The 27,556-nt window shown below is 35.3% G+C and overlaps 1 protein-coding gene across 2 annotated transcripts in view; it reads right to left on the bottom strand.

Annotated features, from left to right (window-relative positions):
- Positions 1 to 27,556, bottom strand: part of PPFIA2 (PTPRF interacting protein alpha 2) — a 290,565-nt gene that overhangs the window by 260,311 nt on the left and 2,698 nt on the right. For both annotated transcript variants that reach the window (XM_065743219.1, XM_065743221.1), the window contains exon 2: positions 18,584 to 18,834. In XM_065743219.1, the coding sequence (XP_065599291.1) occupies positions 18,584 to 18,832 (249 nt within the window). In that variant the 5' untranslated portion in view covers positions 18,833 to 18,834. The remainder of the gene's footprint in view (positions 1 to 18,583; positions 18,835 to 27,556) is intronic.

The raw sequence follows: 27,556 nt of genomic DNA, 5'->3' as shown, positions 1-27,556 counted from the left end.
AAGTGACACTTTTATAATTAGAATACTAAGACCATATCCCTCCAAAATAAAATATTTTGGATCGAAAGACACTCATTTCAAAGTGTTAAATTAAACTATGCACAATCACAATGTATTTTTCCTTACAGTAATTTTTCTTATTAAATGAAGCATCTTTTTTTTCTGCATATTAGAAAACTACTAAAACTCTGGTAATAAAGACCATAAAATTATATGTGGTTTATAAACCTAAGTGCAGTGTATAGCTTCAGTCAAGTAATTACACAAAGTCTCTCTGTGTTAATAAGAGGAACACCTCAGATCATTAAGCTCTAAACCACTAGGAAAGATCCATCTGTGACCAAAGCCACTAGTGTGTCAATGCCTAATTTGTATTCCACATGAAAGAATTTCAAGACTCATTTTAGTTAAGAAGTATTTTTGCTTTGAAAGCTCAGTGAGAATTGTCATCTCTAACAAACCTCAGTAATAACCAAATTGAGTATTGATAAACAATCCCATTAATTTATACTGCTTTGTCTCTCAGATATATATATATATTAGGGCTCATAATCTTCCTGTTAGCACTGTGAAAAAAAAAAAAAAGGGAGCCAGATGATTTTTAAATCTCTGGTTGACAGAATTTGTGTGCTGTTAAATTTCTTAGCATGTTCTCTAACCACGATACCCAAGATCCCCAGCTTCTTCTTCAGAACATTGTTTTATCAGCTGTTTGAATCCTGCTGAAGAAAAGCAGACTGAAAAGGCCCTACCACAGGGCTACAACCTGCAAACTCACAGCTTTTGAATAAAACTGTCATTGCAAAAATTGGGTTAGAAAATGTATTATGTATTTAAAATTTGGGGATAAATGCCAAAAAAAGAAATTCCTCACAAAGCATGAGCCATCTGTATCTGCAAAATATGAAGTTTCTCCCTGGCCTTGGCCAGCTACTGCCCCTGGGGAAATGCCAGGGGTTGGGCCTGGGGCTGCCTCATACTCCAGCTGCCTGGTCCTGACTGGGGTTGGGATGGAGTCCTGTGCTGCGCCCTGCTTTGCCATCCCCCTGGACCCCAAGGAGACTGGCTGTTATGGAACCCTGACACTTTATGCCCATATGATAGGACACTTCGAGCAACGTTTTTTCCAATTAAAAAAAAAATCACAGAGATAAAAATCTACAGCACACACACCACATACACTCTATTATATATGAGGCTAGCTGATATTTCATTTAGAAAAAATATTATCTTAATGCCACAGAAGGGGAAAATAGAAAAAAATGAAAGTTTTCTTAGATTATTTGCATTTCACTTGAATACTGAGTGAACTACCAAAGAAATTTGGTAAGACTGTGTATCAGTAAAATGAATTTGTATTTTAAATGTCCCTACTTAATGTACAGTGTTTACCCATATAGCTTTACATCTGATACAGGAATCTATTTAAATAAAAAATGAGAGTCTATTACAAAATCCAGTTCAAAGTTTTTGTTAGTACACAAGCTTTTCAGACAGTTCACTTTTAGTATTCCACCATTCTCTTTGGGAGACTATTGCATTCCTCAGTAGAGCTTGACGAAGCTTTAACAATGATCATCTTGGAGAACGGACAGACTGTTCTCCTGAGTGACAGAGGGAATGAGGAACCAGTTAGATGAAAGTCCAGGCTACATTTGAGGAAGATTTGAAAGAAACAGAATGGAAAGAGTCCAGCAAATTGAAGAGTCTGACCTATGGTTTCAAAGGATATCAGAGGCAGGTCAAAGTACTCCTGAGATTTCCTAAATTACAGGGTAGTGTCTTATTTTACGGGGTTTATTTTCATGCTGTGCATTCACATTCCAAGTGCAGACTCCCAACCACACAGTCCTATTTTTCTTTATGCTCCTACAGACTGAATTACTAGAAATAAATGTGAATTCTTACAATTCTTCCACTCTTCACTGCTCTGTTTGAATTCACAGGCAAGTAGGAAGAACTACAAAGTTCTATCAACTGCTGTCTATCAGCTATCATCACTAGCTGAACACAGTTATGAGATAACCCCAATCTTCCTGCAGTATCTCTACCAGCTGAATGAACCTGAACAAAGAAGGTTAGGAGAGAACTAACGTGAGCTGCCTCCTCTCTTGTTGCTGCAACTGCTCCTCAGCCCTGCTGTAGAAATGCAGGTCGACATTCTAAAAATATTTTTAATAGTTTTTCATGAAACTAATATTTTTATGGAAGTGAGATCTGTTTGTTCAAGACAGGAAAGTCATTTTCTGTAGAAGACAGCTAGACAAATGAAGAACGTAGCTGTTTCTGGGGCTTTCCTACCAGAAACAGATTGTAAACTTTAAAAAATGTAAGTAAAAATGCTCTATAGAAATCTCATATTTTCTTTTCCATAATATTTTGCATTTTACCCTAGTACAGTACACTGAAAAAGTACGACATTAAATTAAACTTCATATTACATTTTGAGATGTAAATTGGCAACCTGCTTCAATTAGTTAGAAACTAAACTCTACAAAAATGCCATAAGGCAAGAATTTAAAGAAGAAAATACATGTTATTTCCAGTGTTCTCTGAATGTTCTGCTAAGGTTGCAAATCTCTAAACTCTAGTTTGTTTCCTTTCTCTCCATGTGCTCAGCAATGCTGAGTACTTCATTCGGATTCTAAATGAAAAATAAGGCAGTTAGTTTCTGCTAAGCTCAAAATGTGGAAGGAACTGCAAGATACCGCTTTAGTTCACTGAATTGCAGGTTTATAGAATGCAAGAAAATAAACTTCATAAGATCTCTGTCCAGAGCTTCATAAGAAATGCTCTTATGCTGCTGTGGAAAGGCCATATACCTCTGCAGCCCTATACAGAGTGCTAATTAGATTTCCAAGCCAAAAGGATTGTACAAATTACACTAGCTGTAGAAAAGTCTTTCTAATAGATTTTGACTCTCAAAGTAAGACAGTAATATCAAATCCATTGCATTAATTATTTTTGGGAGGCAGAGGGTTTAGATGGCAGAGAAAGCTGATTATACAAAATATCTAGCTATTGTAAATTTATATGACCTTATAGGCTAAGTTCAATTACAAAACAAAGAAATGGGGAGGACACATTTGATTTCAAACTATGAAACTAAATTTTCCTTACTTGTGACTACTTAAATTGAGGCAAGCCCTCTTGATTTCAGAATACATTTGGAAATGACAAAGATCAAATCATACCATATTATTTCCTCTTTTTTTCTTCTCAAGCTGTGAATGGAGGCAATCCACTCTACTCCTTAATAACATTAAGTAAAATTGGCAGTAACATGTTTGACCAGGAAGTAATTTTTAGGAAAACTGGAACAAGAGACAGAATTGTAGCTGAAGGCAAAACAACCACCATCCACCACATTATCAACACAGAAATGTACAGATAGGAGTTTTTACATCTTTAAAAAATGCTAATCTATCATATGTCTCATAAAAAAATAGGCACATATATGGAATATCCAATGCCCTGGTTCCTACTCTTCCTAATATCATCCTATTAACTTAAGTAGCAAGAATTCACTGAAATAGAAAATTGTATGTAACAGAATATATTCACATTGATTTCACAGCTTTAAAATTGTAGCTTAGCGAGAAATTGTTTTTTAAATGTCACTTCTAATAAAGTGTTTATACCTTCTAAACTATAGGTCAGTTGTTGTTTTTTTTGTGTGTGATTTCTTTGATAACAAAACCCAGTATCAAAACCTTATTTCCTTCTCAGCTGCAATGTTTAATTCCAACTGAAGATAACTGTATTCTTTCTAAATGGTAAATTCAAAACAGAAGATTATTTCTGAATAAAAATATAAACACCTTATTAAGATGTTCAAAGTTTTTTCTCTATTTAAAAAAAATTCTTCAACTTCTATAGTGCTATGATTTTTTTTTCATAACATATATAATTCCCCAGATGTTGACATTCTCTGAAAAATATTTTCATTCTTTGTAAAATCTAACTTACTTCTGCACCTAATATACAATTGTTCTGCCCTCCCCCTCCACACACACAAACATACTAGTTTTTCAAAGATGAAACAAAAATTCTTATTATAATCAAAAATATTATTTTAAAACTGTGGACATAAAGATTGAAAATATTTAAAAGAGTTTCTCTTTCATGAAAAATCCCAATTACAATGATTTTCAATGTAATGCCTTAGAAAATAAATATTTTAATGAATGAATGATTACGCAATTAGATTCATTTTGGAAAATGTTCTTTGGACAAAATTCATTGGAAAACTGTGTTCAGTACCAAATGAATTATTAACATTCTTAGAGATTCTGAGTTAACTGATCATGTGTGCTATTGCTATAAGAACAGCTCCATCAGTGGAACCTTATCCTGGGCTGGTCTTGTCATCAGCATTTTATCCACATTCCATGTCAACCTACTCTCTCAAGTGATTCAAAATGCCTCAATCAAGCGTGAGTATAATGAGCATGAGAATTTGGATCAAAACCAACAACCATCAAACATTTTTGGGAAAAAATGTTGGGGTTGGTTTAGGAACTTCATTCTCCTATAACAGACTAATAAGATAATAATATTTGTTTACACAATTATAAATTAAAATACTACAGAAAGATACTAACAATGAAACATGATAAAATTATATAAACTGCCTCCTTACATTACAGTGTATTAGGTCAGAAAATCAAACATATTACTAATCTGTGGCATATGGGTAATCCTTTTCAAACCAGATATGTCACAAGCCATTTACAATTCTGCTAATACACAACCTTCTGTGTGAATGTTCTTATAATATCTACTGTGACTTTGACTCATGTCACTGTTCTTCTTACACAGCACAATATATACTCATAAAATAATTCACTTTTGGAAGACAATGTACAATAAACGTGAGTCACTCCTGACTCATAGGAAGAAGTGGAGGTAGGCAGGCTACGTTCTTAACTTACTGAAGGATATGTTCTATGCAAAAATGACAACAGAACAATTTAACAAGGATACTGTAGAACATGCTTTTGCACTTCTCAAAAGTTTAGTCATTCAGAGAACCCAACCAGCACCTTGCATCCAGTAGCCTTTATACTATACTATTTGTCCTTCTCACTTAAGTTGGTAAGTCCACTAAATTTAACTTGTTGCTGGGCTTGGACACATCTGTTCTCAGATTTTTATGTTCATCTCTATAAGTGGCTTGTAGTTAATATTTTGTATAAAATCTTTGATTTCTTGAATTGCATGCACACAATCATATTCACAGTATTCACTGGTATGTTTACAAATATCTAAATGCTTTTTAGTTGTTGAAAAAGTGCTATCAAGGCTGATTTTATATATAGATACCGTAAGGTTTCCATGGAAGTGAAGATACCAGATACCAGAAAAATAAGGGTTAAAAAGTTAGTATCATTAAGAATTCAATCAATAACATCATAAGTAATAGCAAGAAGGTAAAAATGAATGGAGAAATGGAGTTCTATTAAATTTAAACCAAGGCGTCTACATCTGAGAATTTTTCTCATCCTCAAGGCATAATTTGTATGCTGAAGCAAAAGAAAAAGCAGTGTCTGAAAACTTCATAATGTCTAGTCACCAATGTATGTAATTCGTATTATACTGCAATATTCATCTTATTCAAAATAAGAACAAGGGCACCAGCTGTAGGATGAAAGGGCAAGTGATAAATTAAAAAGAAATAAAGCATGAAAGCCCACACTATGATTTTTTAAATTTTTTACTCAAAAATGTCTGGAATAGTTTAGGAACATAAACACATTCTATCTTAGGAGCAGCATACATGCCGAAACTGAAGTTGAAAACCTGCCCTCAGCTACAGCTGACAGAAGTCTGGGAAAGAGTTCTACAGATCTCAGAGTACGGTGCTGGCTCTCTTGTAATACTTCTCTCGAGGCTTATGCTGATGACCATTGCTGGAGAAAGGATGCTGAGTGAAAGAGAACTTCAGTCTTCCTGGTTCTGTTCTTCTAGACCTAGCACAGGATTTTACCTCAGCTGGAAAAGTAATAAATATTCTAGACGAGAGAAACATTTACAAGCTTGAAAGCTCTGCAGCTGCAGCACAGAAAGAAAGACAGAAGTATATCTTATCTTCCAGCAGTTTATGCTCACATAAAATCATTAGTACAATGCTACACTTCTCCGGGAGCAGCTGGTGAGTGCGCTCTAGAAATGAGCACTCCGGGATTATAAACTCTGCAATACTTATATATATGTTATGTCTGGAGTCATTCTCTTACGTCTAGAAAAACAAAAGAACTGTAAAGACAAACCATTTCTTCATGTATCGACCTAATAAACTGTTTTACACTCAAGTCAGTGTTATATGACATAAAAGTGCTTTTCGGTTTGTTAAAGTAAATAGTGCCGATATGAATTTTATTTTCATCTAGTTGGCATCTTTAAAACACATCTAAAAACATTTGTGTTTGTTTCTTCATTAAAATATGAGTAAAAGAAACCCTATCTTCTGTCTTAAGAACTTTATTAGCATTACATACAAATGAGATACAAAAGTCAGTCTGGAAAACAAAGGTCACAGATAGGACAAGTAACATTTTAGATGTTCCACACATATCTGCTAATATGCTACAAGAGGACAGCTTTCTATTTTATTCTGTCCTCAACAAAAGTAATTCTTCTCACTTTTCTTACTGCAATGTCTGACAACACAAATAATGACTAGCAACAAAGAAATCTTTATCTTCTAATATAGATCAAAACATTGATTTTACTATTACTTTACATTGTTACTGATGTTCTTATCCTACCTGTCATAGTTCTGTGATACAAAAGTACGAAGCAAAATTATCAAGAATGTATTAAAATAGAAAAATTTTATAGGCATATGTCCCCATTTCAAGCATGACTAGGTTATAAAGAATCTATTTTATCAGTTGAAATAGTGAAATTAGGAATACAGTCCAATTTTTTTAGTGTCAAATGTATACATTAGTAAGTATAATTCGGGTTATTTGAGATCTTATGTAACCATTTGTTTTGGAAGTCAGATTATCAACTTTCAGACTTAAATGTAGCTTCCCAAATAATCTTCACTGATCCTTATAAAGTATGTAGAAGTTTCTGTTTGCATGGAAATAAAACTAACATCTGCCCAGACGCAGTAGTATCTTTAAAGACTTAATCTGAGAATTTACAACTACACAGGAATGTTTGATTTTGTGGGGGGAAAAAAAGTGTTTTTTCTGAAAAGCATTTTTTTTAACAATTCACTAAATACCTCCTCAAGGAATCTATAAAATACACTTCAGATATACTGTTCACTGTATGCTTATAACTGCATGATGCAGATGTGGCCAAAAGTAGTAAGAGCTGACATTGAATATGGATCACTAGGACTACAAAAAAATAAATAGACATTTCTTAATATAGGAGATGGTTAAATTTAGATTATAACCAAGAACCTAAGTAGAGCTGGATGGAAATGAAAATGACCTACAAAACTTAGCTAAATATTCAGTAAAACAGAATAAGGAAGAAATGGAACAGGTCAATTATTTTTTTCTTCATGTATACATTATTAGAATTTTAAATATGTATTAGCTGACAAAATATGAGTTAGATTATATCAGATACACATCACAGATCAAATAATAGTCAGATATTTTGATCTGATTGGAAAATCTACAAATTGCTGTAAAATGAGAAATGCTCTATTTTAAAATATGTTGCTGTTGTTTTGGAATTCTTTTCATGCCAAGGTTTGACTGCTAATGACAAATGAATTGAACTGGACAGCTATATCTATGTAGTTAGTGACTGTTATTTGAAAAGTATTGCCCTCTAGGCTTTTTTTGACCAAGGATGTATACCAATGTGCTTATGCTCCACTTATATGAGACAGTATTCATCTTTCACCTTCAGAAAAGAAAACATTAGAAATTTGTTCACCATTTCATAGAGTCTTGGGCCTTCCACTGTTAATACAAAATTTATATTAAGCAGAAGAAATATAATATACCAGACTTAGTGTATAGACATAATGACCAAATTCCATCTCTATGCAATATTTCTACACGTGGCAATTTTATCCATCAGTTCTAAAGAAAAAAATAATCATCTCTAGGGACAGGAGAAAATTCATTTTCTGAATGTAGCAATAGTCTTGGAATACCACTGTCTACACAGTATTTGTCATTATAACTGCAAAAAGAAATAAAAATCCAAATTTAGCCCTGCAGAGTCAAATACTCTCATGAGCTTTGTTTAGATAGTAAGGCATCAAGGAGCACTTTTGATGTGGGTACATTGTAAATAATCATGTTTTATCAACGAGGAAAGGTAAAAATTGATAATCACAAATGGCTTAGCCTAATCACTATGTCTTCTAGAAGCTCCATCATATTCATTCCCTCTTTCCTAAAAACAGTATTTTATATAAAAAATATAAAAAAGATTCCAGCAGTAACTTCAACCATTTCAAAGAGTACTGCATTTTCTTGAATGTATCCTACCTTCTAGATAACCCCATAAAAATACAGAAGTAGCATGCTATTCAGACAGAAGAGCAGGCTCCTTAAGAATAATAGTCAGGGAGGCTGTTCCGGGAGGGGGGTGAATTTCTGTTTATAAAACTGCAGAGTAACTTTTATTTGTACATACTTGCTAAAACATGCAATGTAATTATTTGATAATGGATGCAACTTCAGTGCCAAATAGGTAATGCAGAAATTAAGAGAATAGATACACTTGGCTCACTTGCTCTTTAAAGACTAGCTCTATCTAGTAGATAAAAATACAGAATCATTACTTTGGGAACAAGTAAGTGGAAAAACTTCTATACTGACTTCCATAAACAGTACTCCAGGACTTTATATCATGTATAGATTGCCTTTCACTCTATCCTTTTATTAAGAAGTATCACATATCTATCTGTGCATTACCTTTGCATTAATTACCTCTTCCCTTTATAATTAGTCATTAGCAATCATAAATCACAGTTGTTTCACAGCTTATCATTATTTTCACTAATTCAGGTTATGTTCCTAATGTAAAGAACTACATACTGATGATCATTCAAATTCCTTTCCAATGTTCTCTTCTGTTTAGAATCTCACAGAAAAATACAAAACAAGAAAACCTCATATCAGAAAAAGACAGATCTGCAATTTTGGTTACTTAATGATTTCAAATAAATCAACCTCCAGTTGAGGAGCTCACTGCAAGACCCCAGTATTTATTTAACATAATGTACCTGTTTTTAACAGATGATTAGCTGTCACTACAAATTGCCTGTCATAGTATTATTTAGTATCATTATTTTTACAGCTCATGTAGTATTGCTAAAAAATGCAGTAAGCCATCAGTAATTAAAAACTTACAAACAAAAATACCTTAAAAAAAAAAAAGCCTGCAGAACATAATCTGATTACAACAGGGAAAAAAAATACTTAAAGGTTAAGGTATACTCAGCTAATTATGATTTTAGAGCTGATTCTTGAGTAGACTGTAAAAATGTTATATAAAGTAAACCAAGATTATTGTGCTATGTGGCACATAACTTCTATACATGAAAATTCAGACACTTGGAAACCACATGGAAGTTGCTCATTCAACAAGAAAATTTATTTACTTCAGAGACAATAGAAAAATTCCACAGACTTCAGTGAGAGCTAAATCAAGTATATTTTTGGAAAAAAAAAGTCTCTAACATCCTGCTATATTTTTAAGAATATATTTTTAATATGGAAAGACAGCCTGAATACGACACTTCTAAAAGCTGATTCTTAGATATCTGCATTTTCTTTGGTTTTAATAGAGAAATTGATGAAAGAACACATGTTCTCAAGCAGTTACATTTTTATCTCAAATTTCTGTTTTAAAGTGCTTGGATGATTTCTCAGTCTACATCATCCACTTTCAAGGTCATGAGCAAAAAGCATCCCACCAGAGTTAAGCTTTCTTAAATTGATTTAATTTTACCAGTTTTTCTTCACCATAGCTATAGATGTTATGAAAACTACAGTGTCTATAATTTTCATGGCAACAGCCTCATTTATAACTTGGATGTATTTATATATCTGCTCTATTCTGTTGACTGATATGATTTTATTGTTATCCCAAATTTAGTCATGTGTCTTTTAAGCATTGAGACAATGTGGCATCAGTAGTTAATCTATCGGTTGATGTGATTTGTTCAAGATAAAATACTTGATAACAATGTTTATGAGGAAGATTTGAGTGAAATGGAAATACACAGTCTTATTGCTAGCTTCATGCATTCACCACATGCTCCTCCTCCTCTAAATATTTGTGCTTCTGTTTTTGTTCTTATATAAAAGCATGTCTTTCTGCTGGACTTTCACATCAGTCTCCTCCAGTCATCCAAGTATCTATTATGAAGTCCAGAGCTTTTAACAGAAAGTCTCCTGTTTACACATTTGCAATATGGTACTGGATACATGGGACAAGTGCAAGGAAACTAACATTCTTGAGATGAATTCAAGTAATTTTTTGTATGTACAGGTGTCTTTATGGTTGTGCTCTTTTAGAAATATGCTAGCAAGTTTTAAAAAAAGACAGTCTAAAGGGGAGCCAAGTAAAGCATAGTCCTAATTATCCCAGTGCTAGAGCCAAAATGTGTTCTGGTAGATAATGTTATTTAGGGGTTATCAACCATTAAGAAAATGGTATTTAATACCATACAGACAAGTTTTATTTGCATTTATGTGCGGAAAGAACAGATTTTGATACATGTTCTATAAGTAACAGAGGAAAGTAGCACTTAAATTTTCCTAAGCTTTTATTACTTACAAAAAAGTACTGATGATTCATTCAAGCACACAGAATTCCATTGGCAGTATTACATGTTCTTCTACAAAGCCAGAAATTAAAGAAACTGGGAGAAAGGCCATTATTCCATCCTCATCACAAGAACCCAAGCTATTTTAAGAAGAGTTGTTATGGGTCAATCTATTATTTATACCCAAGAAATAACACCTGAAATTGCATAGCAAGTGTGCAGTCTTAAATGAGCATAAACTATTTTCAGTTATTTAACAATTTGCATATTTTCTCTGGTGTGTAATTTTATATCAATGTTACTGTATTTGCACACACATTTGAACAGAAAAGAAACAGAAAAAAGGAGACTCAGGGTAAGTCCCTACTGACTTCCCACACCTTTCCCATCCCCAACAGTGAAACACTGATTGTTCATGAGTATTAGAAGAAACTGCAAGGCTATCAACAAACTTCTCTAATCAGAATGCTATTAAAGCTTAATATTGATCAAATTACATAAACTGGTTCAATAAAACAAGGTCATTACATTTCCCTCTTTGGATTTTCCCTTCCATCTTGCCTCCAGTAAGCATTTCCAAATTAGTGATATCTTGTTAGATGAAATGACCTTAATGACTACCAGTATATTCCTATTGCAGATTTTATTACCGATTCATTGTAAATAAGAGTTAGAGTTTAGCTGAAATCTGACGGGTACTACAAGAGATGATATTACTGCAGCACTTTTTCTAGCACTGGAGATCCACATTCCAAAGAAAGCTATGTCCAGAAAGAACAGATTTTCAAATTGTACTAATGATATTATTTGAGAGAAAATAAAATAAAAAAGAAATGTATTTCAATTACTCATAGCAAGATCTTGAGCAATTGATGTTTAATTAGAACCAGGTATTTAGATCTCCATCAGGGAGATTCACTGGGATCAGAATGCACACTGAACTGTTGGAAAGAACAAAAAGTAGAAGTAGAGTAAGAAACTAGAGCCCTTTCCTCTCTGTTTTTCTTATCAAGATTAAAAAAAATGCCACTTGAATTCTTTAAAACTGTATGTTTCCCTGAATGTGTGCCATAGAGATTCCTGGTAAAGATAATTTAAATAGATTTTTAAAGAAGGTCACATAGAAATATGCAAGTAAAATGTTCTCCTGTATATATTTTATATTAGAAGGTATTTCATAAAGTTAAAGGTTTCCATTAAGTACTTTACCAAATAAAAGGTATACGATTGTTAGCTAGTTACCATTGACAGAGTTGGGCGTCACTTTACAATTTCTCAGAAGTGGATGCTGTCTCAGAAATAGATTAACATGTTTTAGTAACATACTTTTCACAGGCCTGGATAGCAAGCCCTGCTTTGCTGGGTTTTACACCACTTCAGTTCCAGCAGTCCCTCCCTGTATAAACTTAGATCTTTTTAGATCACTGTAGTTTTAAGATGCCCATTTTAAATTGACTTCTTTCATATCCATTCACAGAATACACCTCATGTACATTTAACTATGTAAAAGTTAGAGAACCAAACTAGTTATTAATGAACATACCAACTGAACTGCCCTTTCTGATGGGCCTATTTCTCCTCATTTTTGTATATTTTATATGTTTAACACTGAAAGCATAACTTTTAGACAGCCTTATTAGCTGGGATGAAATGTACAGTGAAAGAATGATATCATAGTTTAGGTGCAGATTCTGATCATAGGAACATGCAAAATTAACAGCCATGTAAAAGAATATCCTGCTAAAATAAATTATTTGTGAAATTAGAACTCAGAGCTTCTGTATATTAATCCAGAAACTGTCCAGTAAAGGACAACAAAAACACACATTAAGGGAATATATTGTAAATAAACTGTTCAATTAGAACTATGCATTCCTTAAATCAACAGAAACCATGCTCCAATATATTCTAGCCACTTGAAAATGTCAACATAATTTCAGCACTGTATGACATTCACATGATCTTTGTATTTTCTCAAAAAAAGGATTTCTTATTCAAAGACTGAAGAAAATCAATGTATTTCCATAAATATTTAAACACTAGTCAATGAATGTGGGCCATGCATTCCATTTTTCCACTAACCGGAAAAATATTTAACCCACAAAGTTTGTTTTCAGGTTGTGATGATCACAGGATTTTCAGCCTTGTCTAAGCAGCATTTGTCTAAAATCTGTTGAACTCCATTTTTTTTATATGAGGATGAACAAATACTGGCATAGGCTGCCCAGAGATACTGTGCAGTCTCCTTGTCATGGTTTTATATATATCCTTCCTATATATAGATAGATATATATAGATAACCAGAAATCTGGACATGGTCCTGGTTCAGGTAACCATGCTAGAGCAGATGGGTCAGACAAGGTGACCTCCAGAGGCCCCTTCCATTCTTAACCACTTGGAGATTTTGTGATTCTTTGAATGTTAGGTTAATTTCTAAGTAAATCAATGAACCATTGCATTATTAATGAACAATACATATATATTTGACTAGGGAGTGATGGTCTATGAACATCTTGATATAAACAATACCTCAGCATCTTTCATACCATTAAACTTGTTTTTAAAAGATTAAATAATAAAAGAATCATGAAACAAATCTAATACAGTACTGTTTATCAGAGCACGTTTTTAATGACTGTAACTCTTATGATTCATTATGTCTTTCAATGTCATAGACTGCACTTTTCAATGTTTGATTATAGGCCAACTAATACTGGTGAAATTTTCCAGGGGATTTATTTTCCATAAGATTATGGTGAAATCTGCTTCAGAACGTTGGAAGTAATTGAACATTTTCCTCTTTCCACCACTCAGAACAGAACTTACAGTTTCTAACTACGTTTAGTATACTTTCAATCTGATAAAGCATTTGTTTATACTACAGAAAAGTAACTTACTATTTTTACTTCAATAAAATAAAAGCATAGTGTTAAATATTTAGATCATATGCTTCCCCATTACAGTAGTTATGCTGTGTTTGACTATTATGTTAATTTTATTTTATTTTATTTTATTTTTTTTTTGCTGAACTCATGATCTATACAATAAACTCTTGTTGCAAGGTAACATGTAGTGCAGACGCATCTATGTTTTCCTAAGAGTCTTCAAGTGGTCAACAGAAAGCCTTGCAAAGAATAAGTAACACCGCTTGTGAAGCAGATTCTGAATATGCACAGAAAATGTCTCAACTCAATGGTACAACCACGTAATTCTAATAGTTTTATTAAGACAATTTGGACTCATCTTTCATTTTAAGATTGTGACCGATCTCAGATAATCTCTCCACTGTGAAGTTTGAAATAAAAAAAAGAAAAAAACAAGGAGAGGTATTCTCAGTAATGTTTAAAGTTAACCAAAGGTACTACTTTATATAGCATATTTCACAACAGCTTAATCTTGGAAAGTTTCAGTTGATCCTGCCTTTCTTTGTCCAAGAAAGATGGATTCTGGACATCATTTCTTGATAATTCAAGATCCTTTTCTGATGAGTGATGTATCCTTACTCATAGCAGCTTATATTAATCTGTTCCCCCATCAACATTATTTTTTGCTTAAAAAATTTCACTCATCTTTACCTAGTCTTTTCATGTTAATGTCTCTCCAAGAAAATTCACAAAAGCAGTCATATTCCCTCTCAACTTAGTTTTCTCCAGAAAAAAAGAAAACTCCAATTAGTCTTCTCATGCATAAACTATTACCTCTTTGCTCTACCAGTCTTTTTCTGAATCTCTTTTAACCTGAGATGATCTCTCAATCCCTACTGAGACAAAACTAAGATACTAAGGTTCAAACCACCCCTTGGTGGTATTAATATTTGTGGTGGTATTGCATTAATACTTTCCTTTTATGTAAGTGCAAAATATTTTACCTAAACACCAAATTATACTTGTCTTATTTAAACTCACTTCCCACTCATTGCCTACTATCATAACATGTATTTTCCCTCTTTACTACTGCTAACTAAAAACGAAAAGGCCAGAGCATAATTTTTTGTTATTAACTATGTTCCTATTTGTGCTCAAATTATTAACAAAAACTGATCCCAAAACACATTCTTAATGAACTACTTTTACTGGAATCATAGAACGGCCTGGGATGAAAAGGACCTCAAAGATCATCTAGTTTCAACTTCTCTGCTGTGGGCAGGATTGCCAACCACTGGCCCAGGCTGCCTGGAGCCACATCCAGCCTTGCCTTCAGTGCTTCCAGGGTTGGGGCATCTACAACCTCTCTGGGCAACCTGTTCCAGTGCGTCACAGCCCTCTGAGTGAAAAAACTTCCTCCTAACCTAAATCTTCCCCGTCTTAGTTTAAAACCATTCCCTCTTGTCCTATCACTATCAAATCATTGTTCCCCCTCCTGTTCATATGCTCCCTTCAAGTACTGGAAGGCCACAGTGAGGTTTCCCTGGAGTCTTCTCCAAACTAAACGAGCGCAGTTCCCTCAACCTTTCCTCACTGGAGAGATGCTACTAGCGTCTTTCCATCCTGTCAATGTCTATCCTACCCTAGGTGGTATTTTTTCCTCTCTCTCCTTTCATCTTACTAACTGTATGTAGAAAGTATTACTAACTAAATGTAGCAATTTAAATGTGGCCATTTCAGAAGCTAGATATTTTAGGGACAGTTAGTTTGTTGCTGATGTAGACAATGGAGTACACCCTCAGCCAAGTTTGCAAATGACACCAAAGTGTGGTGCAGTCACACTGGAGGGATTCTCTTCTGCAACAGATTTCCCAGAGTTGTGAATTCCCCAACCCTGGAAGTGCTCAAGGCCAGGCTAGATGGGGCCTTGGGCAGCCCGCTCTAGTGGGAGGCACATCTGCCTGTGGCAGAGAGGTTGGAACTAGATGATCTTCAAGGCGTCTTCCAGCTCCAATCCTACTACGATTGTACAAATGTCTTAGTTCCATACTCATACATTGTTAAATCCAGTATCAAAAAGTGATGTCACATTATTCTGTATAAAGATAATTTTGGTAAGCCCTTTGTCATATTTTTGTTAGCTTTTCAGATTATTAGTTTTTCCTGCAAAAGAAGTTTTAAAGACTTTTCTGTTATATATTTACTCTAATTGTTCAATAATTGCTTGCTCTTTTTTCCCTCCTTCCTTAAGTGTAGTAGTTCATAAGATTATGACAGCTAATCTAATAGAACTAAACATTATATCAATTATAGAAATGTATAATGTAGCAACTGTATTTCTGCAATTCACATTTGAAAGTAATAGCTAACTATGCATTGCTCTGTTGCAGTACAAAACAGTATAGAAACCTGGAGCCATTTAAAGTGGTATTTTACATTATGACTACAGCATTAACAGATGAAGCTCTAACAGCACTATTAATACACCAACTTTCATACTTAACATTGTTAATTATTTCTAATCAGACAGAACTTTTTAGATGTTTACTTCTCCAGCTTTTACATGGGTTCCTTATTTTAGATTCTATGATTATTATAATTATATATAAATATATAATAAAATATATAATTATGAATATTCAATGATTTTTACAGATCATATTTTCAACTGCTTCTTGATAAACAAAATCAGTGCCCCAACAACAACAACAAAAAAAGCATTGGGGTGTAACTTTGTCAACATACACTTTTTAGAATCAAAGTACCCATGTAAATGCTAAGAAATAATCATGTTTGGAAACCATTCAAGAAATCAAGAGCTAAAAGGGATACACACAGCTAAAGCAAGACTCATCAGATGTCAGACTAGAACTAAATAATAGTCATCATATAGAATACTTGTGTATTCTCTGAATTGAGTGAACACAGAATTCTTCCTCTCAGTAATAAAATTATTGGGTAGCATTTTGTCAGGGAGCTAACTCAAGCAGCTAGAAATGCAACTCTGCAACCCATAACACCTTAAACAAAAAAGGATAGAAGTACAATGTAGGATTTCCAAAGTCTAGAAAGGAACCTAAATAGTATGGCAGCCAAGTTATTTTCTTGGAAGTCTGTATTACTAGAATGCTTAAATAGTAAACCAGTGTCCTGTACTTAAAGAAAAAGATTTCTACACAACTGAATTACTTACATGAAGATCTAGACTATCTAGATGATTGGAAACAAACAAACAAACAAACAAAACCTAATTCCACTTTAAATTGAAAGTGGTAAATCAGCTTCTCATACATGAGCCCTTCATCTCTACTTATGTATATGTGGATGAGTGCTACCTGAAATGTATCTACCTTAATGCTACATGGTAGTGTAGCATTCACCTAACAAACCAATTATCTGTAGGGGCTTCAGGGGCCCACAATTCAAAAATCACATTACACCAACGTTTACTAGAAGTAATAAAGCTTAAAATCATATCATCTCTAGTTCTAGTTCTTTATGACTTCTGCTTGTTTTAGGTATGGTGTCATATGCTGCTGAACATTATTTAACTTAGCTAATCCTCTAGATTTTAGGAGTTCTGCTTTTGTGAGGCACAGAAACATTAAGGCTCAGACATCTGCTTGTGCTCAATGAGAATACCTCATTACAGGCTCAGCGATGAGTGCCTGTATACTAAGCACTACACTGTATTGGAGCATTCACAAATGCAGAAGCTCTTCTTCAAATTTCTAGCAAGAAATCTTGGAATAAAGAATATATGCTATTTTTTCTTTTTTCTTTTTTACATTCTTTTATGAAGAGACATCTGTAGAAAAGGTTTGCTGCCTACAAATCAGAGAAAAACAAAACCAAAACCAAACTGATTTTCCTGTATATCCGGATCGTTGCTGCTCCTTATTGTTTGACCTAAGTCAAGTGCAGCCATACTTCTTGCCTGAGGATAATGCTTGGGGTGCAAAACCAGAACTTCAAATGATTACAGCCTCTCCTTCTAAGCCTATTCCAAGGCATTTCAATATCCCTAAGCAGCTGTTTCTGTTTCCAACTCCAGTGAACGCCATTTTCCTTTACTGTCCTCAAGGACTTTCTTATTGATGTGATTAATCCTCACCACTTCCTTCTTCTAATCACACAGCTTCCTCTCTCTTCCTTTCCTACTAGCTATTTTTTACTAAGTATAAAACTCTGTCCAGGCAAGTATGGCCAGGCTCCCATGGTTACAGAGAAATCCTCTAGCAAATGGTAGTTGAAAAATGCAAAGAAATTAGCACTGAGAAAAATGTTTTTTGATGTAGTATATTTCAAACCTCAAGGCAGATAGACTGGCTGAACTAAGATGTATTATTACAGTTAATTCTAGTATATTGATACCTAATTTTATTCTGGAACATAATGCTGAAATATAACATCGTAGTAGTCACTGAAATAATATATTTTCCGCTCCTAAAAAACACAGAAAGTAATTTTATATAATGATACTCCTACAACTATTTTTAAAGGAAATAAAAGATAGCATTTGGTTTTCTGGTTGTGTGCAATACTTTATGTAACATCTGTACACTACTTTTATTTGCTCTAATTCTAGTTAGAAGTTCTTATCTGAGATAGAGCCTGTAGGTAAGTTTCTCATTCTCTTTATTCCTCCCATTAGAACTTTAGTTTAAATCATTTCTAATCTGTTGTAAATGCTAGAGCAACAGCCAAAAGAAACAGTAGCTATAGGCTTTCATCTTGCTCTCCTTGAAGACAACAGCATTACTCCTGTTCATAACTTTCAAGAGAGAACAGGTCCCATGGAGAGCGAGCCAGGTACTGTTAAATCCATAGGAGTTCTGCAGCCAACTTTAATGAGAGCAGAATGTGAACCTCAAGGAATACATACTGATGAAGGTTAAAGTCAGTGACATTAACCAGAAAACTGGTGAACCTGAAAAGATCTTTATGAGCCACATACCTGAGGCAGCGCAGAGTTAAGCTGTCGCTGAAGGGAGTCTCTGTCATAGATGACATCCTGTAGGCGTTGCTGTGCAAGTGACAAGCTTTCCTGTGTTTCCCGAAGGGTATCAAGGAGACGGTCCCTTTCATCTAGCATATTCACCATCAGCTGCTCAAAGTGAGAATCTGAGTCCGAGCCACTGCTCTGGGACCCCCGTTGACTCATCGGGGTGTCCTCATTTATCGTAGGCATCACTTCGCACATCATCTCTAAAAAATACAAATCAAGAGAAAGCTTTTCAGTAGGAAAAAATCGAGGAGATTTCATAAGAGGAATTAATTCTGTCACATGGACACAGTTAGTAGACTATTTCATTGTCTCCTCATCTCAACTTTGTACTTTCAATATTAATCAGATGGTCAATAGAAAGCGATTAAATACAGTGACTAATTCCACTCAGCAAAGGTTTTGAATGTGCTTCCTGAACTGAAGGAAGAGAGACTGGAAGGAAATGGAGGATAACACAGTATTTTAAATAATTAATAGCTCTGCAAAAAATACTCTTTTAAGATGACAGAAAAGACTTCCTCTGCAATTGCAGTCTCCCTCTCTTACTTAATGCCATTGCTGAATTGTTGGTATTGATGCCAATAGCTGCTGTTAATTGCTGGATTTTGTCCTGCTCTAGGCATTTCTACAGTACAGCTCAGGCTAACCATTGATTCAGTATCATGCTGCCTTAACAATGCCAGGTTAATCTATTTTTCTATCTAGTTATTCCCACCCTTGGGGAAAATTATTCTCTAGTGAATTTATTCAGTAAGAGGTCAAGAACTAGAAATCTTTTGCTAATTATCATCTGTATGATATCTTATGCAAATTGAATGAGTAGGAAGAGAATCTGTTGTTTGTTTCCTAAAAAACAGTTCAAATCAGAACAAATAGTGTCACCTGGTCCCATTCGTCAATTTTGTACATCCCAAAACTTCAGTTTGTATATGGAGCTTACACAATGAAGGCACTAAGCTCAGCAGATATGGGAAAAAAAAAGAATAAAGTAAGAAAACAATCTCAAAAATATCTTTCAAATCTTTGATTTTAAAAATAAATATTCAAATAAAAGATTTTGTTAGCAATAGATGGTATCTACTAGAGAAATAGAAAGTCACCTGAAGAATCAGAAGTTCTTTCTCTAGTATGACTTAGTACAGCAGACAAGTTTTACACCGTTGAGGATTCACTTCTGAAAATTCTTTTATTGGAAGCCTTTTTATCTCAGCAAATGGGACAAGGGTGTTTTTCATCCATCTAGCGGAAGCTAAAACCTTTTAGTTACGTGTTTGCTGTGGACCTGATAGACCTCAACTTTGGCTAGAATGTATGTCGCTGATGCACTTCCATTGTTAGGTGAGCCATTATATGAGATCATCAGAGTTTTACAGTCTCAATACTGTGACTGAATCATTCTACATATTCTTAAATCTGGTCTGCTTTCCAAAGTAAGAAAATAGAATTTTTGACAATGAAATTTATGAAAAACAGTTACAGAATGTAACCTAAAGACCTTCCATATACAGGGAATACAAAGGCTAAGACATGACTTAGTTCATTACAAATAACTCTAATCCTTCTTTTCCTACCATCACTAAAACAAAAGAAATTCTTGTGCTTTTGCTGCTTGCTGCTAAGATTTACTTGTATTTAACAGCTTTGCTATGATTATTTGGTCTGAGACACATTTAAAATGCTCACGCAGAATTTCATATTATTTTCATTTCTACAGCAGATGTGATAACTAGTGAAATTAGCACCAAACATTGGTATTTCAGAATGAATTACCAGCTACAGCTGCATAGTTTTCATAGGCAATAGCTTTGCTGCTGGTGTTTCAGATCAGTCTTGATCCTCTGTCTGGAATGATGGCAAGGTGAAAATTATTTGTGGCTATTATTCACTTCAGCTATTAATCAGGTGCAAGAGAAGCAGATATTATCTTAAAGTGATAGATGCTGAAGCTCCTCACATCTCCAGTATTTTTTGGTCTGGTGAGTTTACTTGGGAATACCTGATCCAATGCTGAATATCTCCATTACTCAAGAAGTTCAAAATTTTCTACCCCAGAAGCCTTTGCCTCTCTTAAACTATAGGCTCCATTAGGAAGCACCACAACATCCTTTCATACCAAGATGGCATTATCACATCAGTACCTCCTCACCAAAAACAACTATATGTTTAAAAATATTTGCACCACTACAAATTGATCTTCAGGTTACATGTCACTCTGTCTTCTGAATACAGATACTAGGAGGCACCCCAGATGTGGAGTACTAAATTCTGTAGCTTCACCAGCAGAATAAACTTGAACATGCTGGAAGTAATACAAAAGATTCTGGAAATTCTCCCTGATGTAACTGCTTTGCCCACTGTCCACACATATCCAAAGAAGAGGGACTACCAGCAGTACTTTGCCTGCATGGTCTTTGTGCAATGCCATGGGAGCACAGATCACTCCTAGAGTGCCATCACCCTCTGGAGTGCCTCTACCCAGGTCCCACTTGGACTAACCACTTTGGGATAGTCAGGTTGACAGCACACGAGGGAGAAATAAAACATTCAAGGCCATCTGCCCCTTTATGTTTAGCCATATTTTTTCAGTATGTACCAGGTGTCCAGAGGATGCTAAAGTCTCTGCATGCCTGTTCTTCAAATGTAGATCAAAGACAGTAACTCATATCATAACTGAACTTTTCCTACCACAAGATGGCCCAGCACATCCCATGGAGCATGTTTGCTGCCCCTGTGGATTTCCATAGTTGAGACTTCACAACCTATGTTCTTCATATGCAGATGAATTTTATGGTCTAAAATGGCAAGGTATGCACTACCACTGCTGATATGCAGAGGCAGAACAAGCTCATTTCAACGTTCACACTTGCTGGTGTGAGGGGAACAGGAAGAAAATCTCTGTGCAGACCACTGTTGCTACCTTAGTACCTTCTTCCAAATAAAATCTCCAATCGTCATTTTGAGGATACAGGAAATAATATATGTACATGGTCATGGGACAGTCATGGAATCTATAGGCTCTCGACATATCTCCCTGTAAACTGCTGTGTTTAGGGAGGGGAGCAGACAATGCAGCATCCCTCTCTTGAAAAAACTACACTGCATTACCCTGAGTGGCTCACGTAACTAACTTTGGCTATGAGTAAGACCACAGATAAGGCAGGGAGCAGGTGGGCAGATCTTGATGTAGGCAGTTACTATTTGGAAGTTTTCTCCCACAGCTCAAAGTCCCAGAAGAATCTTTAAAAGGTGCAGCAGTTCTTGTATTCTGACTGGTGATGTACATTGCTTTCTCATCGTTTGGAGATCAATGCCATTATTCCACCGGAACTATATGCATCCTCTCCCTTTTCCCATACTCAGCTTAGAGGAAAATATAGAAAAGCAGGAGGCCAACCTTGGCCAGATCAGGAGTGCCTGCAGGATTAGAAAGAATGTATTGATCTTGTGGTGGTGAGGAGAAGGGAAAAGGGGAGCTCTGCACATAGATCTTTTGCAGGAGCCAGTGGGGACCCTGAAACAACTCTGAAGGGAATGTCCCTTGTTAGGGTGCTTCTGCATCAATCTAGAAAGCAGTAAAAAAATTCAAATATCTGCAGGTTTATTATGAGGATCCCAAACAAAGATTTCTTGCAGCTTTTCAATAGATAATTATATGCAATGCTGTCCTGAATTACAATGATTTTTATCTTTCTGCCTTTAGAAAAGTATTGTTTTTCTTAAACAAACAAACAAACAAAAACATTAAAAAAACAAAACACCAACAACCCTTTACCTGGCATTTATTACTCTTATACCTGCCAGTAAATGGGATACTTTCAGTGTTCTGAGGCTGCTACCATTTAAAATTGATCCCAAGAAACGCTGGTCTTCTTCCAGCATATATTCAAGAACACAGCCATGCTCAAGCCCCAGGACCTGATCACACTCTTTATTTTCTGCTTGATAGAAGAAAGAAATCAAAATAATGAGAATATTTGAAGGATTTTAAAAGTATGGGGGAAAAATAGAAAAAAAGAAAAGAAAAATGAAGGATGGAAGGATGCTACAACAAAATATAGGGCAGACAAAGCAGAGAGAGGACATTAAACTGACAGAAGTAAATAGAGAAGGAAGTTTCAGCAAACAGACCGATCACAATTTAGTAGCAGAAGATTGGCAGCTAAGGACACATAGGAGGACACATATGCATCTAGTCCTTTATATAGCAAGTGAATCACATCAGGGACTTGTATGAGTTTGTGAAGTTTCCAGAGCCTGTGGATGGTGCCCATGTATTAGTCAACCCTCAGTTAACCACATGATGATGTGGTTCACACATGGGGTCAGAACATTACTTTTAAGTGCAAGCTTCCAGTTTAATTATAGCTGAAAGGAATTTAGTTTGTACACACCAAAAGCACGTAGAGAAACCACCACAATGCTGATAGAAACAACTGAGGAATTAAAACATAAAACAAAAATAGTATTGCTATGAACAGTTTGGTCTTGATAGTTTGTGTGGTCACACCCTGAGTAATTTATATCATATTTATAAATTTCCAACTGGAGGAGAGGGTAACTTTTGATTTCTTTTCTAAGTAAATGAATTTTAAACCTGGTAATTTAAAAACCCCAAACCTGAACAATTTTTATTTCCATTTTCCTAACATAATCAATTGAAATATTTCACAGACTGAAGTCAAAAGGCATCACAGTAACTACCTGCTCTTTATGCAGTAATCACGGGCAATAAATGTGCGTTAATCATAGAATCATTGAGGTTGGAAAGATCACTAAGATCATCTAGTACAATCATCAACCCATGCCTGTGATTGCTCTAGACCATGTTACTGAATGTGATATCTACCCTTTTCTTGAAAACTTCCAGAGATGGTGACTCCATCGCTTTCCTCACCACATTGAGAAGAATTTTTTCCTAATATCCAATGTGAACCTCCCCTTGTGCAGCTTATGGACATTACCTCTCATCCTGCCTCTAGTTACTTGTCAACATCCACCTCACTACAACATGTAGTTGTAGAGAGCAATAACGTTTCCCTGAGCCACCTCTTCTCCAGACAAAACCATCACACCTCCCTCAGCTGCTCCTCCTAAGACTTGTGTTCCATACTCTTCATCAGCTCTGTTGCCCTTCTTTGGACACACTCCAGAGCCTCAATGTCTATCTCGTAGTGAGGGGCCCAAAACTGAACACCATACTCAAGATGCAGTCTCACCAGTGCTGAGTGAAAAGGCACCGGTGGCTGCACTATTTCTGATACGTGCCAGGATTATATTGGCCTCCTTGGCCACCTGGGCACCCTGCTGGCTGTCAGCTAACACCCCCAGATCTTGTGCAGTTTTCCAGCCACTCTGCCCCAAACCTGTAGCAATGCATGTGGCTTTTGCAACCAAAATGCAGGACTTGGCACTTGGTCTTGTGCCGTCATACAAATGGACTCAGCCCATAGATCCAGCCTATCCAGATCCCTCTTAAGGGCCTTTCTACTAACAGGGCACGTCAGTCCTTCCTCACAGATTGGTGTCATATGCAAATGTCCTGAGGGTACACTCAGTCCCCTAGTCCAGTTCATCAACAAAGTTATTAAACAGGGCCAGCCCCAATACTGATCCCCAGGGAACACCACTCATGACTGCTCACCAACTGTATTTAACTCCATTCAGCACCACTCCCTGGTCCCAGCCCTCCAGACAGTTTTTCACCCAGCAGAGTACACGTGTCCAAGCCACAGGCTGCCAGCTTCTCCGGAAGAATACTGCAGGAAACAGTCAGTGACTATGCTAATGTCTAGGTGGACAAATTCCACAGCCTATCCCTCATCACTGGATAGGTCACCTGGTTGTAGAAGTAGATAAGCTGGTCAAGCAGGACCTGCCTTTCATGAGCCCATTCTGGCTCATGTATGAGCCTCTAGTTGTCCCACACATGCTGCATGACCACAGTCAAGATAATCTGCTCCATGAAGTGGATTTAAGTTGAATGACATCTTGTAGAAGAAGGATTTCAAACATTAAACACTTAAGGTGATCTTTGTAGTAAAATAACCAGAACTAGTCATTATGTCTGTGAAAAGTATAAGCGTTTTTCAACTGTATTTCTGGGGGAGGCACAACCACATTTAGTGCTGCAGTTCTCAAAGCCTCAATAATTGTCAGGCCCACTTCTTCTTGTGCATTTGTGTGGCAGATCTGTGAGTTGACATAAGTTTTGATATACTTAAGATACATTTACTTATACATGCAGGAATTAATTTTTGTATATGCAGGTTGAAAGCATCCAGACTTTTAGATTCAGTTCAGGAATAACAGATCCTGCATGTACAGCAGATATTTGTCTTAAGTATATATTTTATGCTAATCCATGAAGATTATCAATTCCACTCAGAACAAAACTCAGCAGGATAAAGTATAGACCATCATTAAACTCTCTTTTTACCCTCCAATCTTAACAGCTTCAAAGACTGGTTAGGCTGATAGATCTTGATTTCCTAAACCATGAATCTTGAATAGAACAAATACAGTCATAAACTGACATCCAGCTATTTCTTATTTTTTTTTTGTGCTTATCAGACAATGTTTTGAGATCCTGCTCCCTTGCCATAATATTGACTCCATATGACTAAGAACAGTTTGGGATTAAGTTTTCCAGCTTTACACATTTCTGAACTGCTTTTGTACAACATAACAGGTTGTTAGTTCCTCCTTTAAATTCATGTTCATACTGAAATTCACATACAAAAAAAAAAAAAACTTCACCTAGCCTGTACATGTATTTTATTATCTCCATTTAGCCTGCATGTGACAGCTGCTGCATTCAGATTTCTGCTATTCCAGTGTAATATTCATTTTAATAATCAATACCTACCTATTCCTATGAACTGCTACAAAACTCATTTCTGTTGAGTCCTATTAGTGAAAAAGAATTCAGAGCTGTCAGAAAATGGAGGATGAACAGTATTGTGCACAAACCACCAGAATCCCTTCTCTGACACGTGCAAGACAACACTTGATTGCATTATCACAATTCTAAATTGCAAAGTAACTTCTGATATAGTTTTTAGGTAATATGATGCAATATAAGCAAAGGCTGGAATGTATAGATATCTACTTTAAACTTTAGAAATGTAAAATAATCATTGAATTTTCTTTTTATTTTCCAAGTTTATTTCAAGCAATTTAATCTTATTCTGGTATTATCATTACACTGAGCAAAGGGTTTGTGCAAACAACCTTTGCAAGTCCCTTCCATTCTGAATGATTCCATGTTTCTGGAGATGTTTTGAAATTTAATATACAGGCTGAAGGAAAATTTGAAATAAATCTAAAAGCAACAACAACAAACCCACACTGTGGCTTATCTCACTGTATTCATATAATAAAGCCTTCATGATTTTATCAGCATGGCCTGCCTTGAAGAGAATGTGTGACTCAATGTACTTAAAAGACCTCTACAGAAAGTAAATAAAATTGCAATTAATAAATAAAAAATAAACCTCAGCTATGCTTCCATCACATTTTCAAAAATATAGAAAATATAGGTAATTGCTCTTTCTCAGAGAACACGCACAAGAATAAACTAAAGTACTACAATGGATCATAAAACACCTCATCTCAGAACAGATTAAACTTATAAAAAGTCTCATTGATCAGCTTCTAATGGTTCTACTTAATTTCTGGCTTTATTAATCATTTAAATATCTCAAACAAAAAAAAGCTTGAAGAAAGATTATAATGCTTTATATATTCTACTTTAATCGTAGTAAAGTGAAGAATAAAAAAGAAAAAATCTAGATTATTGAAACTCTGTTGAAGCCTTAGTAGGCAGGGGAACACCTACGTGAGAAAGGGCAAGTGTTAATAGGTATACACTCTTCATGAAATCACAAGAAGCAGAAAATATAAATAAATATTTTTCCCAAAATTCAAACATGATTTTTTTGTCTCATTCAAGATGAGACTTTGTTATCTTGTCAATGTTTACAATATACATAAAGACACTAGGTACTCAGGAAGTTTTGTGTCTGTGCCATTAAAGAGAAATCAATATATGAATACATATTCTTATCGGGAAAAAGCAAACAAAAACAAAAACCAAACAATAAAACCCAACAAACTTCTTAATAGTATTCTCTTTAAAAAATAAATAAAATAAAATAACAGAAATAAATAATAAAAAAAGAGTCCCCTGAGTGAAGGAATATGGTGTTGCTTTCTTCTCCAAAGAAAAATATACTATAGGTGTTAAGTGGAATAAACTCAGAAGTTTGCAACCAGCTAGCAGGAGCCAGCTTGGCAGTCTGAAAAATTCCTACTGAAGTTTAGTCTGGGCTTATAAGCCAAAACTCTGCTCACATGGAAAGTAGAGAAAAAAAAAGACTACTTTAGGTATCCAGCTTAGTTTCCTATTTTGATATCTCAAATCATACCTACTTACATCAGCAGTGCCCAGCCATCCATCTGGCAAGTCCATGCAGCTCTGTGACAGCAGAGAACTGCACACTGTTGCCCTCAGGAAAATGAGCCAGAAAAGAAATCGGGGGAGGAAGGGAAGGGGATAATGAAGACCTTCATTAAGCATCTTGTTAATCAAGAGCAGGTGAGGAACAGGACAGACAACATCTTGCTCCATCAGAGTATGACTGATGGTATGTGGGGTTATATACAAGGGTACAACAGGCATTCCAGAAAGAACACTTAGGAAGTCAGAATTTGTTTCTCTGAGTAGGCAGGAACTGTGAATAGTAGATTAAACACCTCTGTCCAGTGTCTTCAAGACCACAGAGGCTGATGAAAGCCAAATAAGCCTTTGTGTAAATTATTCTGTGCAATAATTCTCTATAGCCAGTACTGCAAGGAAGAAAAAGGGAAAGGGTGATAGATGCCTCATTAATACTTAAATGCAAAAGGAGAGAAGTATGTTAT

This window comes from Cyrtonyx montezumae, unplaced genomic scaffold (genome assembly GCF_038088225.1).
Source record: "Cyrtonyx montezumae isolate F1298 unplaced genomic scaffold, pur_monq_1.0 scaffold_3, whole genome shotgun sequence".
Classification (NCBI taxonomy): Eukaryota; Metazoa; Chordata; class Aves; order Galliformes; family Odontophoridae; genus Cyrtonyx; species Cyrtonyx montezumae.
Note: the sequence above shows the minus strand (reverse complement) of the source record. Positions and strands in the feature narration are given on the sequence as shown.